Source organism: Mustela nivalis, assembly GCF_964662115.1.
Source record: "Mustela nivalis genome assembly, chromosome: 15".
In the NCBI taxonomy this organism is placed as follows: domain Eukaryota; kingdom Metazoa; phylum Chordata; class Mammalia; order Carnivora; family Mustelidae; genus Mustela; species Mustela nivalis.
The window spans coordinates 4473923-4490565 of record NC_139034.1 but is presented as its reverse complement, the minus strand read 5'-3'; the positions used below and the strand labels follow the sequence as shown (position 1 = coordinate 4490565).

General features: G+C 34.6%; 1 protein-coding gene across 1 annotated transcript in view; it reads left to right on the top strand.

Annotated features, from left to right (window-relative positions):
- XPO4 (exportin 4) overlaps positions 1-16643 on the top strand; it is a 123720-nt gene that overhangs the window by 74280 nt on the left and 32797 nt on the right. The window contains exons 8-9 of the mRNA XM_082701674.1: positions 3514-3671; positions 3926-4100. Of these exons, the coding sequence (XP_082557800.1) occupies positions 3514-3671; positions 3926-4100 (333 nt within the window). The remainder of the gene's footprint in view (positions 1-3513; positions 3672-3925; positions 4101-16643) is intronic.

Below are 16643 nucleotides of genomic sequence, written 5' to 3'. Positions count from 1 at the left end.
TGCCCTTTTACTTAATCTTAGCCATTTTAGTTTCTTACTTTTCCATTTGTTAGAAAAACATTATTTACTATCCTTACAGCTGCCTTCCTGTTCTGATCAAACCATTTAAAATATTGTAGTTTTGTGATATATATTTTACAATACCTAGAATAGGTTATTCATCCATGGTTATACATAAAAATGTTTTCAGCAGAAATGTTTAGACTAAGTATTCCCTTCCATTTTATTAAGTCAGAGAAATGATGACTAAAAACACGATCAGTACCAAAGAGATGAGTGTGACTAAATTAACAAATTCTGTTGCCTGCCATATCTGACAAATTGTTTTGATACGTATCCAAGTTCAGTTCTTTGTGTTCTTCATTTGACTGAAAGAAGATCCCATTCCAGCAGTTTTTGAAAAGGTGAAAAACTTGCTGGCAGTACTGGAAACAACTCCCCCAAATCTGAACAGCTGTCTAGACAAACTAGACAGCTGCTTCTGTCAGCTGTGAACCACCACATGCAAATAACTTCTGAATTTGAAAGTTTAACCCTTTTTACTGTATTATTTTAACAGTTTTGTGCTTTTGGCCTATTGCTTTCATTTAAGGGATTTATAAAAAGTTTTTAATTTGTAGTTTGTTATAAGAAAGACAGTGGGTAATCTTTTAATTTCATTCAGTTTTTGTTAAATTTGTTTTCAAGTTATGTGAATGCATTACCTAATAGAAAGCATTTTTCTATTGGATATCCTTATTTCTCTAGAGATTTGAGTAGATAGACATAAATGTACTATGCACGAACTTAAGACTTGAAATATATTGGTCACATCTGAATTTAGGAGTACTCTAGGTTTCATTCTGCCCCTCAAAAGTTTTCAAATGTCTCAATTTTTCTTTATTCCATAAGATATTAGAAAAACCACTCTCGTTAATTTTTCCTCCTACCTTTTTGACTGATTCTCCTTGACCTCATTTATGGTCTCTTATTTTCTCTGCTTACTGAAAAAAATCATTAGTGTTCTATCTTAATTTTGAGTTTTGCTGACTCTATACTCGTTTCTTGGGCTGTCTCTTCCACACTTTGGACTTCAAGCACCGCTTCTGCACCGATGACTCCTAAATCTATATTCAGCACAGGCTGCTCTAGAGTTCCAGAGCCGTATAATCCAAGTGCTTACTGGGTGTTTTAATTTGGATGGCTTACAGACATCTCAGATTCAGCATGTTCCAATAGAATTTATCTTACTAACTTGCTTCTCTTTGCTCCTTGTCTTTCTTTGCCATTTACGTCCTTGGGTGTTCTGCTGGACTTTCCTTTTCCTTATCCCTCTGCTTTCCCTATTCAGGTGATGAATTGAGTTTTTAATTTGTGTGATACAGTTCAGTTGCGGTAAAACTCCTGTGTAATGCTGACATTGGAAGAAGGGCAAGAATCTGCCATATTATACAAGAATTCATTGGTTTATCATGAGTTTTATATGGTTCATATTTCAGAGAACATAAATTAAGTGTAAACAGTGTTCCATGCAGGCTCTGAGGCATATCCTTATTTTTATTTCATTTTATTACATAATCAATATTAGCTGTTTTGGTCATCATATCTTTTGATTCCTCACTTCTTGCCCAGGAACAAGCAACCATTTAGCTCTATAGAAAAGAAACCCTCTGTTGTCCGGGATTGCATTGTATTCATTGGCAGAATGTACCCTTGGATAACTTGCTTAAATGTTGATTAGGTTAAATGGTATGACGACAGAAATTTAGTTAGTTTTCAGATCAGGAATTTAAGAATGAGTTGTGTTCAGAAGTTCTTGAATCTTGGACAATGTAGATGGATGAATTTGTGTATTATACTTTAAATTTACTATTTAAAACTTAAAATGTAATGGAATATATTTTGATAAACATTTGTGTTATTCTAGACCAGGGATTGGCAGAGTTTTTCTGTAAAGGCCAGGTAGTAAATATTAGGCTTTGCAGGTCATATGTTCTCTGAGGCAGCTGTTTAGCTCTGCCGTTGTCATACAGAAGCAGCCATGGATGATAACTAAACAAAAAAGCGTTGTAGTGTTCCTGTATAACTTTATTCACAGTTATTAAAATGTGAGTTTTGTATAATTGTCTTATCTTTTGAAATACCATTTTTCTTTTATTTTGTTGACCTCAACCATAAAAAAAAAAAGTAAAAACCATCTGAATAGGCCATACAAGTAAGTGGGAGGCCAGATTTGGCCATAAGCTGTGGTTTGCCAACCCATATTCTAGACCAAAGAGGATGGAATATTTTAAACATGTCAGTAGATCAATTTTGTGACTCTTTAGTATTTTAAATTTCTTAGAGCCTTAAGAAGTTCAAGGTTTTAAAGATTAATGAAATCAATCTGTGAATAAGGATTTGAGTGTCTGTTCACTGTGTCCCAAAAATGTACCTGTGAATACTTAAGAGAAATATGCTAACTTCAAGTAATTTATAAATGATTTGCAGAGTCAAAGTGAACATAATTTGAAACAAATAGAGAACTAATATTTAAAATTCTGTGACATTCAGAAAGCAAAGAGATTTGTGTAAGAAAAGAAGGACTGGATGAGTCAAATGCTTGTGGAACGTAGAAAATGGTTGCCATTGAATGTGGTTGGTGGATTAGGATAAAAAATTACCTGCATGATATTCTGAAAATAAATAAATTAATTTAATTTAAAAAAATTACCTGCAATTTCTTTACAAAGTGTATTTTTCTTTGGCATTTTAATTATGTCAGATCACAGAAATGAAACATCTTTAAAATCTGAGAATATTAATAACACTGTAAAATGGGGAGCAGTATTCCAGGAGCATTTCTTTTTGTACAGAATACCATGGACCAGGTGTTTCACATCAGTATTGCATCATTGAAATAAGATCTAGATGAGGTTTAAATTGGATGTAAATATAATTTAAATAAAATGAAACATTTTAGCCATTATTAAAAGCAATGGTATAGGATAAAATGAAATTCAGGCAAATTGTGGGCAATCTCAGAGTAATGAAAGAGTATGCTTATATACTGGTTGAATTAGCAAATGTCTAGGGATTGAAAGGTATATTGGTTTTCTAAGTGTGCAACTGTTTACTTCTGCTAAAGCAGCATCTATATACTCTTGATTGAACTTGTCTGCTAACTTTAGCAAGAAGCTGGAGCTAGGCATAGTTAGCATAATACAGATGACTGTCGTTGTTGCTGTTTTTAGAAGAAGCAGTATGTCTGACTGGCTGGCATCTGTTTCTCTCTTTGTCATAACATGCTGGAGACAGTTCAATTTTCAAAATGTAGGTAGCCCTCAGTTAAGAATTACTTGATAAGTTTAAAATCATGGCCTATAATGTAAAATGGACTGAGGGACAATTTTCAAATTTAATTAAGTTCAGGAATTAATTTTCTAGAAATAACCAGCTACAGTGAATTTTTCTCTTACCTCATTCGGCATGATAGACACGTGACCCTTACAAAAGAAGAATTTATTTTTATGGATTAGTAATTCTTTCTAACAGGTACATCGAAAAATCAGAGAAGATTCAGATATGGCACAAGATTCTCTTCAGTGCCTTGCCCAGTTAGCTTCTCTTCATGGACCCATCTTCCCTGATGAAGGATCACAAGTTGATTATCTAGCACACTTCATTGAGGGATTACTGAATACTATCAATGGGTAGGTATATTTGCCCTTTGTAGCTGAAAAAGAACCTTCAGTTTTTTTCTTTGTTTAACATTAGAGGAGAAAAAGAAACCGGTGATTTTTTTTCCCTGTTTATATTCTGAAGTATAGTTATATGGGTAATTTGAAATAATACACAGAGACACACCTTTAAAAATGAATGGATGATAATATTTGCATGTTTGGAAATGAGTTCTTGGGACTTTTCTTCTACTACCACTTAATAATACTCATTACTTGACTTGTAGAATTGAAATAGAAGATTCAGAAGCTGTGGGAATCTCCAGCATTATCAGCAACCTGATAACTGTGTTCCCTCGAAATGTTTTAACTGCCATTCCAAATGAACTTTTCTCGTCCTTTGTTAACTGCCTCACACACCTCACTTGTTCTTTTGGGCGAAGTGCTGCATTGGAAGAAGTGGTGAGTGTCTATTCTAAAATAAATTGTGTCTGTTTTTTACAAGGAAATTTGCTGTGCCTTTGCAGCATTTGTCATGACAAATAAGGAAGTGCTACCTATTGCTAAGACTGCATTTTTGTTACATGTGCAAACTATTTGTAATCTGTGTTTAGAAACAATATTTTTAAATCTTGTGGATTAAAATCACTTTAGTAGATTAAATTTATTGTTAAGATTTTAATTTTGAGAAAATTAAATTGGAATGAAGTGTCTGTATTAAGAATTATGTTGCAAACCCATTTTAACAAAATTTTAAGTTTAAAAATTGCTAATATAGTAATTTAATAGTTTTTGAGGATTAAAAAATTTTGGACTTATTTGGAATTTTGGACTTATCTGGAAATTACAGAAATATAATTTGGTTCAAATAATTATAATCATGCTGGTTTTAACTAAGCCGTCCTCTTTCATTTTTTTGATGCTATGGTTTAATAGTATATTAGAATTTAGTTTTCTTTAAGATCAATAGCAGTACTAAAGATGTTTTTTGGTGGAAGTTTTCGAATGTATATTTTCCAAATATAAAATTTAATTTAAGAGATTAAAATTCCTTGACAGCACAGCTGTGTTACTAAGAGTTACTGTGAATAACTACATTAATCATGGGAAATAATTGATTTTTTTCCTCTGTAGTGGTTCTTAAATTGTTGGAACTAATTTTTCTTTTTTGTGAATCAGAATGTGAGTTTTTTTGAAAGATCATAATTAAAAAGAATATTTATAGTTATCTGTTTGAATTTTATGTTAGATCCCATCTGAGTTGTTTTGTTGGGGGTCTGGCAACATCTGTATGAGTTTTTGTATCCCTTTAAGGGTGTTCAGAAGATAGAGAACTCGAGAATGGTTTATGTAGTTGGACGCTTTAGCGTTTTGATGAGTAAAGGAACCAGGTCAGGCAGATATTTGCGTGTTGGAAAAAAATGTAGGTAGTAGAAGAATAGAAGCATAAAGGCATCATATGTGAGATTTGAATTTCTCAGAGGGAAAAATTATGTACTGAGCATGGAAATACGGGGAAATTTTAAGTATTTAACTTGATTCAAACCCTTTTCAAATTATCACAAATTCTGAATCATTCAGGTTTCATTGAACATGATTTCATTGTGCTTTTCCCCCCGCTTGGTTGGTTTGTTCTCTCTTCTAAACCAGGTGGATTAAACAATATGTTGATCACATATTTAGAAACATAGCTATTTTTTCATTTCTGTTTGTGGGTTAAGGAAGTTCCTAGACATTTTATAGAAGAATTGCTAGAAGATATATAACATTCTTGGTTTGCAGATTTAAGTTGAGAATTCATTTATTTTGACCAGGAGACTGACAACTTGGAAAATAATTTTCTGTCAAGTTGGATAGAGAAACTTTAGAATATGGAAAGCCTAGATACACTTTCTGAGTTGATGTATATTATGCTTGTTTCACAAAAAGGTGTGCTGTAGATACTATATACCTCATAGATTTCATTTAAGAAAATTGTTACTTCTTTTCATTTGTTTTAATTAATTTAATTGTTCTGTTTATGGTGTTGGAAAATGATTTTAAAGATAATTGGTTGCCGGAGCATGGGGGTGGCTCATTCAGTTAAGTGACTGCCTTCTGCTCAGGTCATGATTCCCAGGTCTTGATATTGAGCCCCACATCAGGTTCCCTGCTCAGTGGGGAGCCTGCGTCTCCCTCTTCCTCTGCTGCTCTCCCTGCTCTCTCCTGCACTCTGTCAAATAAATAAACAAAATCCTACCCCCCCCCCCAAATATATTGGTTACCTGCCTCTGAAACTAAATTGAAAAAAAAAAAATGGTTACCTATTTAAAAAGGCAGAGGGGAAAGATTTGCCTAAAGATTTGTATTACTCAGAGGCAAGATTTGGTGAGGTGGAGGGCTACGAGGGAGGCCCCTCAGGATGAGTTGTCAGAGGACTAAACAAATCCTCCTAAATGTCCTCTCAACCTCATGTGGTTTTCACTATATCTTGTGTGTGCCAGGGGAGGGGAGCCTGGGGAAAGTGCAGCTAATATCAAAGTACATGAACAATTCTAGCCAAACCAGAGTGGAAGTTCTAGGATTCAGGTCCCATCATCTTTTGTTTCCTTGGGTACCCAGTAATTGTAGTACTAGTACATAATACCTATTTGTCAACCTCAGATGAAAAAATGTATTTTTAAAATGATCTTTTAAGTAAAAATAGAAAAATTGGGGCAATTAAAAAAACTGCTTAGAGTGTCAGCATGATACAGAAAGATCATGAATGTTGGAAGGAGACAGTATTGTCATGAGCCAAGTAATTATAAACTACAGAACCTTGAACAAATTGCTTTACCTTTTTTGAGCATGTTGATATAGTTAGGATAATAATTCCTTCTGTTGTTCTGTGGGGTGGATTAATTATATGGAAGTGCCTGAAAACTAGACACAATAAAATGTGGAATAATAATGTTAAAATTAACCTTTATAATAATAGCACTTATTGAGAGCCTGTGTTGTGTATACTGTCTTACCAAGGTAAGATAAGTTCTTGGGTTTTGTGCAACTAACAGTTTTAATAGTACTTTTCTTCACAATTTTAATTTTGTGAAATGTTTTGTTTTTCTTTAATAGCGAAGGAGGTTTTTTTGCTCCAATAGGAAAATAGACTCAGCATATACACCTCTGTGTTACTGTGAGAATATTTTTTCAAAACTGTATTTTATTTAGGAATACATACAGATTGTCTCCTTTTTAAGAAGTTTATGTCTCCAATGGTGATTATGTGGCTGTAGTAAGGGAAAAAAATCTACATGGGAAGAGAAATTTTTGATATTCATAATGTGCATTTCATGAAACGTGTCTTTACTTAGTGACTTTAGCTTGTGTGTGAAGACAGTTATTTATGACTGCTCTTGAACTTGCAATGAACTGAAAGTCTGTGCTGAAAAAGAATAATTGCAGTCTTCAGCCAAGTCGTTCTCTTGGCTGTCAAAATTTCCTGGTATTACTTGAGGCTTTTTGAAGCCAAGAATTTTTTCATTGCACCCCAGAAATCAGATACTAACTATTCCTGGACTAAAGAGGTGAGAATGACTGTAGAGATGGAACCGTTGCCTTAAAAATTAATATTCTAACAAAATAATTGTTCCTATTATATCAGTTGTTTTATAAAATGTTTATAATACTAGTATATCCATTTGAATCAATTCAGTGAAATTTGAAGAAGACTGTGACTTGAACTCTGTACTCTAGTTTGCTTCTTGGTTTCTTTTGTTAATAGAAAACTTTAAGTTCAACTCCCAATAGGTTCATCAGACAGGAGCCACATAACTTGTTCAGTTAATTGAGCACAGCAGCCAAGCATGATGCTTAAACCTTTGAAGTGTATGAAGTGTATACATATGTGTTTCACAGTGGGTATGTAAAGGAGGTGGTGTTAGATAAACTTTGTAAAGAAAAAACTTTAATTGTAGTACATCTGTAGCCTAAACTCAAGACCAGCAGGACAAGGTAGTAAAGAGAAAGATACTTGATAAAGTTGTTAGGAAGTTCATTATAGAATGTAACATGGTAAAGTAACGTTGCAGTTTGTTGGGTGAGTGAGTGAAGGTGAAGTTCAGCATTCTTCATTCAGAGTCTATTTTCTCTGGCTCAGTGGATAATTACATTGTAGGGAGGAGATGTAGTGAAAAGGAAAGCATTTAAGTCAGATTACAAATTGAAGTTGAAAAGTGGGGAGCATAAATTTGAGATATTTCAGTGATAAGAGGGAAAACTACTAACTCACTTTCTGGAATGGTGATATCCATACAATAATACACATATAGTTGGCCTTGCCCCTTAACTCACAAGAGGATGGGACTGCTTGAGAAGCCATGCCAACCTCCCCACCTAGTGGTTCTGATGTCCAGAAAGGATAAATTGGTGATACTATAGAGAGCAAGACAGCTGTCCAGCTTCATTATGTGCATTCATTTCATCTGCTTGAAAGAGTTAAAAAAAAAAAAAAAAAAGAATTAGACAATGTGCATGAGTATTTTTTAAACCTTGCACGTTTTAAATATACTTCTTTTTAATACTAACAGTTTTACCTCTCTTAGGGTATTTGGAAGAAAATTGGCTATTACACCTTAAATAAAGATTCTTATTAAAACAGGTCTTTAAAAAATAATGCACTGTTTTATTTAATCCTGGTTGGATCATAATTTTATGAATGCAGTGTTTTCCTGACTTGTACTTGAATCACCTCCAATTTTTTCAATTTGTTGTACTAATCCTAGCACAGAACCAGTGTTTATGTTTTACAGAATTCTTGCACTTGAGGTGCGGTATAGTTGGTTGAGAATAAAGCTTACCTATTGTCATAACTGTTGTTACATATAATATCCTTTGTATTGTTTAAAACAGTATTATTAGCACTAGAAACATAACCAGATTTAATGTGCTGGGGGTTTAAAAATGAACACAGAGTGAGGTAGAAAAAAGGGATTGCCCGTCTACCCCTTGTAAGCCAGGCAAGTCCCGGAGATATTGGCACATGAGGATATTGCTGGAGTAATTCAATTCCATAAATATTTATTGACACCTACCATGTGCCAGGCATGGTGCTTGATGTATATACATTACTTAGCACTAAGAATTTGAAAATTCATGTGCATTTCTAAAAGGAAGAAACTATTTTAAGGAATTTGTAATGTTTAAGCACTCTGAAAATTGCAGCTCAGACTCTTGGTGTTTTTATGGGGGCAGATTTTTTCCCCCTTGTGATCTATCTATAGGATTCTTCTAACAGCTGCAATACTTGTCCACTAAATCAATTTATCTTGGGGTCTTTTAGAAGCCAGGAATACTGTCAGCTGCATAGGTGTGCTGAAGTTAAATTAATTCTATGCCTTTAGGGCCAGCTAGAAAAAAAAAAATAAGAGAACGAATTAATTCCTTTTGCATTGAACATTCAGAGGCTTCTGAAGTTTAAGTAGAGTTCATGAAGTTTTATTTGTGACATTTCTGTTATTTTTATCTATGTTATCGTATTTGCCTTAAATAATGCTACACCAGGAAAAGAATCTAAATTCTTCCAACAGATGAACAACAGCATAAACTAGTAAGAGTTCTTTGAGTCTTTAATCTTTCATTTTTCCTTTCTTACTAGTGTTTTACACTTTGCACTACATCATATATTATTTGATCTGTCGTTGGATTCGGGGGTTGTCCCCATACCTATAAATTTTAAACTTACTGTGAAATATTTCATTCATCCAAAGTAAAAAATTTCATATGTATATGTGTATATATGTTATAAAATAATAAAATGAGTCACTGTATACCAACCTCCAGATTAAGAAATAGTATATCGATAGAACTTTTTTTTTTTACCCTTACATTTACCTGGAGTCCTTCCCCCCCCCCCCCCCCCCCCGTCTTTTATTGTAGGCATGTTTTTGTCTCATCAGTTAATTCTTTCAAATGGTTTTTTTTCATCATGTTTGCAAAGGAACACTACTAGTGAACTTCTGGTCAGTGTTGGCATTTTTTTCTCCAGCTTCTACAATCTCTGATTGTTTAATTTGTTTTCACTCCCAAATCCATGTAAAGAGTAATACAGTAACAACAGCCTCAGGCCAGAAATACAGAACACAAAGTTAAACCAGGTCAAGGAATTTCTTAAAGAATATTTCTTAGAGGGGCGCCTGGGTGGCTCAGTGGGTTAAAGCCTCTGCCTTCGGCTCAAGTCATGATGCCAGGGTCCTGGGATCAAGCCCCACATCGGGCTCTCTGCTTTGTGGGGAGCCCGCTTCCTCCTTTCTCTCTCTACCTGCCTCTCTGCCTACTTGTGATCTCTGTCTGTCAAATAAATAAATAAAATCTAAAAAAAAAATATGCCTTAGAAATAAAATTTTCTGTGTGAGAATGAATTATCCATATCCATCTTCTTGCATTTTTTATGTCCGAATCATATTCTTCTTTTGACTAACTCATGTAATTTATGTTTACATATGAAGAAAATACTGATGATCATTTCAATTTCATGGACTTCTTTTTAATATTTGGAGTTTTCATGTTGGTTATTTGCTGTCTGTAGAAAAAAGATCTATTGTAGTGGGATGGATCATACTAAATATCTGATAGTAACTATTGTCCTGTTAGGAATAGGTTTGGAGTTGTTTACAGCATGACAATCAAATTTAGAACTACTCTAGCACGAGATGTATTTTCAGTGCAAGAGTTATCTTATGTACTTTTATAGTATCTCATATTAGGTATATACATACACACGTACTTTATTATTTAGGACAATTTTAGATTCATAGCAAAACTGAATGAAAAAATCAGAGTTCCCTTATCCCCCCCTGCCCCTACAAATGTAAACAGCCTCCCCTAACATCAGCAGCCCCCACCAATGTGGTAAACATTTGTTACAATCGATGAACCAGGACTGACACATCCTTATCCCGCAAAGTCTATAGTTTACATTAGAAATCACTCTTGGTGTTATATGTTCTGTGGATTTTGACTAATGTGCATTGATATGTATTCACCATTATGGTATCATACAGGATAGCTTCAGGGCCTTAAAAATCTTTTGTGCTCTACCTCTTTCCCTTATCGCTGGCAGCCACTGATCTTTTTACTGTCTCCATAGTTTTGGGGTTTTTAAAAACATTTTATTTTTTTAAAGGTTTCATTTATTTATTTGACAGAGAAAGGGCACAGACAGGAAGCAGCAGGAGAGGGGGAAGCAGGGTCTCCACTGAGCAAGAAACCTGACATGGGGCTGGATCCCAGGACCCTCAGATCATGGCCTGAGTCGAAGGCAGATGCATAACTGACTGAGCCATCTAGATGCCCCTAAAAACATTTTATTTATTTTACAGAGGGAGAGCACAAGCAGTAGGAGAAGTAGGCAGAGGGAGAAGGAGAAGCAAGCACCCTCTGAGCAAGGAGCCTGACATGGGGCTCGATCCCAGGAATCCTGGGATCATGAGTTGAGTTGAAGGCAGCTTAACCAACTGAGCCACCCAGGTGCCCCTACTATCTCCATAGTTTTTGCCTTTCCCAGGATGTCATATAGTTGGAATCAAACAATATTGTTAGATTTTAATTCTGAAATTCAAAGTCAAGAAGGGGGAGCAAATTCACATATACATATTTACTTTAGAAAGCCTTCTTTGGCAGCATCTTCATAAATGAAATTCACCACTATTTTTTTTTTTTAATATTCACATAGACGTAAAAACAGATACTTTTCTATGGCTGAAGGGCTCCAGATTCACTCCTCTGTACACTTCTAAGTTAATTATGAGCTTTGAAATGTAAGTGCTGTTATCACAGTTTGATTACCTTCTCCACCCTCCATTCCCAAATGGAGTAAAGTGGGGTCAAGTAGTCTCATAAGCTCTAAGCCCCTCTCTAAAGCCTTTCTGGCAGCAGGCCTGACAATACTTATGGCATGAGCACATAGTGTCTAGCTTGGACTCCTTGGTCATCTCTGTGCACGTGCTCTGGCTTGGCTGTTGGGTGTTGGCCAGTGTGGCCATGGAGCAGGGCCAAAGTATTATGAAAAAGCACTTGGTTAGGTTTCAGTTCTCCATGATTAGACTGAAAGATTTAGTTGCCAATTGTCATCAACCAGATTTCTCACACTTTGCCTGATGAGTTACTTATATTGGTATTCAGGAGGATCCAGAAGGCTGTTTAGAAGTTTTAGTTCTTATTTTCTATCACCATCTAATGAATAGGGGCTCTTACAGTCTGTGATTTTCTGCTTTGTTTAGTATCAGGATTATTGCTCTTTCGATAATAAAAAAGCTTATAAGGCTTTTACATCTTCTACTTTTCTATATATGAATAATTAAATTATGATAAGATTCATTATATATGTACTAAAGAACAACAAAGATAGTTTTAAGAAAATGTCCTGCTTCCTTTTGAGATACCAGAGGTCAGAGGATGCTATTCCATAAGTTCCTCTTAAGATATGTTACCAGTCTGTTTGTTTTGGCAAGATAAACTGTTAAGACTTAACAAATGATGTCTGCAAAGCACGTGCTTTATTAAGTATATAAACAGGCCGCAGATGTTTCTTTGGGAAGAAACTATTTTATTCATCTCTGTATTCCAGTGCTTCGCTCTTAGCATTCAATGTATTTTTATTGAAAGAATAAAACTACCCTTTTTTCTTGCTGCTGATAACACATTGAGCACTGTGCATGGCCATTGTAGCACTGTATTTGTTCATCTTAAAGATCTTTTCTTTAGTCCTCAAAACCATCGCAGATTATTTTATTATGTCATATTTGATACAAAAAATAAAATGTTACTTTAAAACATCAGATCACCATAAGTGAACCCATGACCCAACCTAAGATCACCAGTACTGTGGTCAGTGGTACCAGTGTAGTCATCCCAATCCTATGACCCCAGTTTCTCCCCCTTGCAACCCTGCAAGAAAAGTGACCACTGTTCTGAATGTGTCATTCTCTTGCTTTAGAAATTTTCATCATTTCTATGTATAAGATACATCATCGTGTGAATGTTATGCCAGATTTCCTCTGTTCTGCTGTAAATGAACTTTTGAGGTTCCTTTTTCTGCCATTACAAACAGCATTACAGCAAACATTCTTCTGTGTGTTTCCTAGCATACATTCATGAGAGCTTTTGTAAGGTCTAAACCTAGAAATGGAGTTTTTGGACCATAAGATAATGTGAATATTCAATTCTACAAGATAGTTTCAAATTGTTTGTTGAAATGATGGAACCAGTTACTTGTTCAGTAGTGATATGTGTGAGTTTTCATTGGTCCATGTCTTTCCCATCACAGTTTTGTTAAACTTGTAAGTACACGATATGGTCTTACATAATTAAGGTGCTAGTAAGGTGAGCATTTTTTCATATATATGATTCCTGTGGTTATTCCTTTGAATTGCTTGTTCAGTCCATTCCCCATTTCCGTATCAAGTTGTCTTTTTTGTACTGTTTTATAGGAATTCTTTATACTGTACACTAGTTTTATTGTCAGTTATTTGTTGCAGATCTATCCTCCCAGTTCTGTGGCTCTTCTTTTCAGTTTATGATATCTTTCTTCTTATAATTAATTTGGAGTAATTTTAGATTTACAGAAAAGTTGCAAAGCAGTACCTTTTACCTAGTTTGCTCTAATTTTACCATGTTATATAACAATGGTACATTTGTCAAAAGTAAGAAACTAACATTAGATGAATTATTATTAACCAAACTTTCATGCTTTATTTGGATTTCACTAATTTTCCATCAGTCATTTTTCTGTTTTGGAATCCAATCCTGAATACACTATTGCATTTAAGCTTTATGGTGTCTTTTGATGAACAAATGTTCTTCGTTTTAGTGTAGTCGAACTTACTGTCATTTCTTTTATAATTAGCATTATTGGGGTACCTAGCTGGCTCAGTCAGTAAGAGCAGTGTGGCTCTTGATCTCAGGGTTGTGAGTTAGAACCTCATATTGGGTGTAGAAATTACTTTTAAAAAATGATTTGCATTATTAGTTCCTTGTTTCGGACAGCTCCTCTTCCTGTGTTTTCTTCTAAATGTTAAAAGTTTACCTTACATGACTTGACCGTCTTAGACTTCAGGTTTAAATATGGGATCAAGTAGGGATCCAATTTCCCTTTTTTTCATATGGATAACAAATTTTTATTGATTTATATTTATATTTTGTCCCATATTTTTAAAAAGATTTTATTTATTTGACAGAGATCACAAGTAGGCAGAGAGGCAGGCATAGAGATAGGAGGAAGCAGGCTCCCTGCTGAGCAGAGAGCCCGATGTAGGGCTCGATCCCAGGACCCTGAGATTATGACCTGAGCCCAAGGCAGAGGCTTTAACCCACTGAGCCATCCAGGCGCCCCTGTTTTTCCCCATTTTTATTGAGAAATAATTGACATACATTGCTGTGTAAGTTTAAGGTGTACAGCATGATGGCTTGATTTACACATATGTGAAATGATCATCACAATAGGTTTATTAGCATTTACATATCATAGATACAACAAAAAGAAAAAAAATTTTCTCTTTGTGATGAGAACTTTTAGGATCTACTCAAACAACTTTCCTATATATCACAGAGGAGTGTTAACTACAGTCATCATATTTTACCTTACTTCCCCAGAATTACTTATAACTGACAGTTTGTGCCTTTTGACCACCTTTCTCCAGTTCCTCCTCCTCATTCCTCTGGTACAACAACAAATCTGATGTCTTTTTCTGAGTTTTGTGGGATTGTTGTTGTTGTTCTTCTGGTGCCATATATAAGTGAGATCAGTATTTGTCTTTCTCTGACTTATTTCACTTGGCATAATGCCTTCAGGGTCCGTCCGTGTTGTCACAAATGGTAGATTTTCCTCATTTTTTTTTTTTAACGGGAAATTTTCCAGTGTGTATATATACCAGAGTTTCTTTATTCATCTCTCAGTGGACACTTGGGTTTTTTCCATGTCTCGGCTATAATGCTGTCTATAATGCTGCTGTGAATGTGGGGTTGCAGATTATCTTCTTGAGTTTTTATTCCCTTCGGATATATTCCCAGAAGTAGAATTGCTGGATCAAATGGTAATTCTGTTAATTTTTTGAGGGTCCTTCGTACTAGTTTCCATAGTGGCTGCACCAATTTACAATCCCACCAACAATGCACAGGGGTCCCCTTTTCTCCTAATCCATGCCATTATTTATTAACTTTTGCTCTTTTGATGATGGCCATTCTCACACCCATAAAGTGATAATCTCCTTTTGATTTTGATTTGCATTTCCCTAATAACTAGTGATATTGAGCACCTTTGATGTACCTGTTGACCATTCCTATATCTTTGGAAAAATGTCTTTTCAGGTCCTTTGTTCATTTTTAAATTGGATTATTTGTGGGTTTTTTGCTATGGAGTTATATAAATTCTTTATATTTTTTGGATATTAACCCCACATCACATCTATGCTATCATATATCTAGTTTTCACATAAAAGCGGTATGTTTCCAGAACTCTCTAATCACTTCCATTGGTCGGGTTTCTATTTCTGCACTTATATTTTGCTTTATTCTGAAGGGGTGTTTAGGTATTTGATAGGACAATCTCCCACCCTCACCCCCACTCCCTTCAAGTTCTTCAGAAGAGTCTTGGATATATTTGGCTCTTTATTTTCCATATAAAATTTGTGAATTTGTTAAGTTGGATTGTGGTAGGGGTTATGGGGAATCCCCTCTCTCTCTTTTTTAAAGATTCCATTCATCATTTTGACAGAGAGAGAGTGGGAGAGGAAGAAGCAGGCTTTCTGCTGAGCAGGGAGCCTGTCACAGGGCCCAGTCCCAGGTCCCTGGGATCCTGACCTGAGCCAAAGGCAGACACTTCTGAACCACCCAGGCACCCCAACTATGGGGAATCTTAAGTGAGGAATGGATATCTCTCAATACTAACACTATCCATAAAAGTGGTATTTCTCTGTACTGATTTAAGTCTAATTCATTGTGCCTAAATAAAGGAATACATTTTTTACTAACTTATATTTTTGTTACTATTTTAAATAGTATTTTTAAACTTCATTTTTCACATTCCTGCTAGCATAGAAAAAAATGCAGTCAGTTTTTGTATATTGATCTGATATTTACTAACCCTTCTAAATTTTTACTGGTTCCAATAATTTATCTTTAGAATCTTTTTAGTCTTCTGTGACAATTACATCATTTATAAATAATGATAATGTGTTCAGACATTACAATCTGTGTTTCTTTTTTCTTATAGTTTAATACATTTCTTTTTCTTATTGTACAGTATTGAATACAAATGGGAACAACTCCTCTTTTCTGGTTTATCATTGGGAATAATGTCTGCTCTAGGTTTTTGAGCTGTTCTTTATCAAAATTGCTAATAGGTTTCTGTAAAACTTGACTGACTATTGGATATTATTAAATGAATTTCTGCTTAATAATTTAATGAACTGAATTGCTCTTATGGATATTTCTAATGGTAAAATTGCCTTTGAATTTCTGAGCTGAACCCAGCTGGATAATCATGTATCATGGCCTTTTATGAATGGCTGGATTTGTTTGTTGTCAGAATTATAACAACTCCACAGATCACTCTCTAGCCCATTTTTTTCTCTTCACTCGGTCAGTTAGTATAAGATTAGTTGTTTTTTATTTTGCTTTTTTTCTCACCTGTAAATCTGCCGAGCCTGGTATTTTCTTCTGGAGAAAAATTTAAACTAACTAAAAATTTTAAATGGTTGGTTGTGAAAATATTCAAGTTTTCTTTTTTCTTTTTTTTCCTTGGTCCAAATACTAGGAGTATGTCCATTTTTTTTAATCAGTTAAGTTTTTACTTCTACTTTTTTCTTCACATTTATAATTTTAATTTTGTTACTTGTATCATTTCAGAATATAATTTTAATGTAAAAATGGAATATGCTAATTGGAAAAGTAACCCAAACGGTGCATAAAAATTAAAATTCTTCAAAAATCCCATGAATTGCCCACTTTCTTGGCATCTCTTTATTCATATATAGGGTTATAAATACC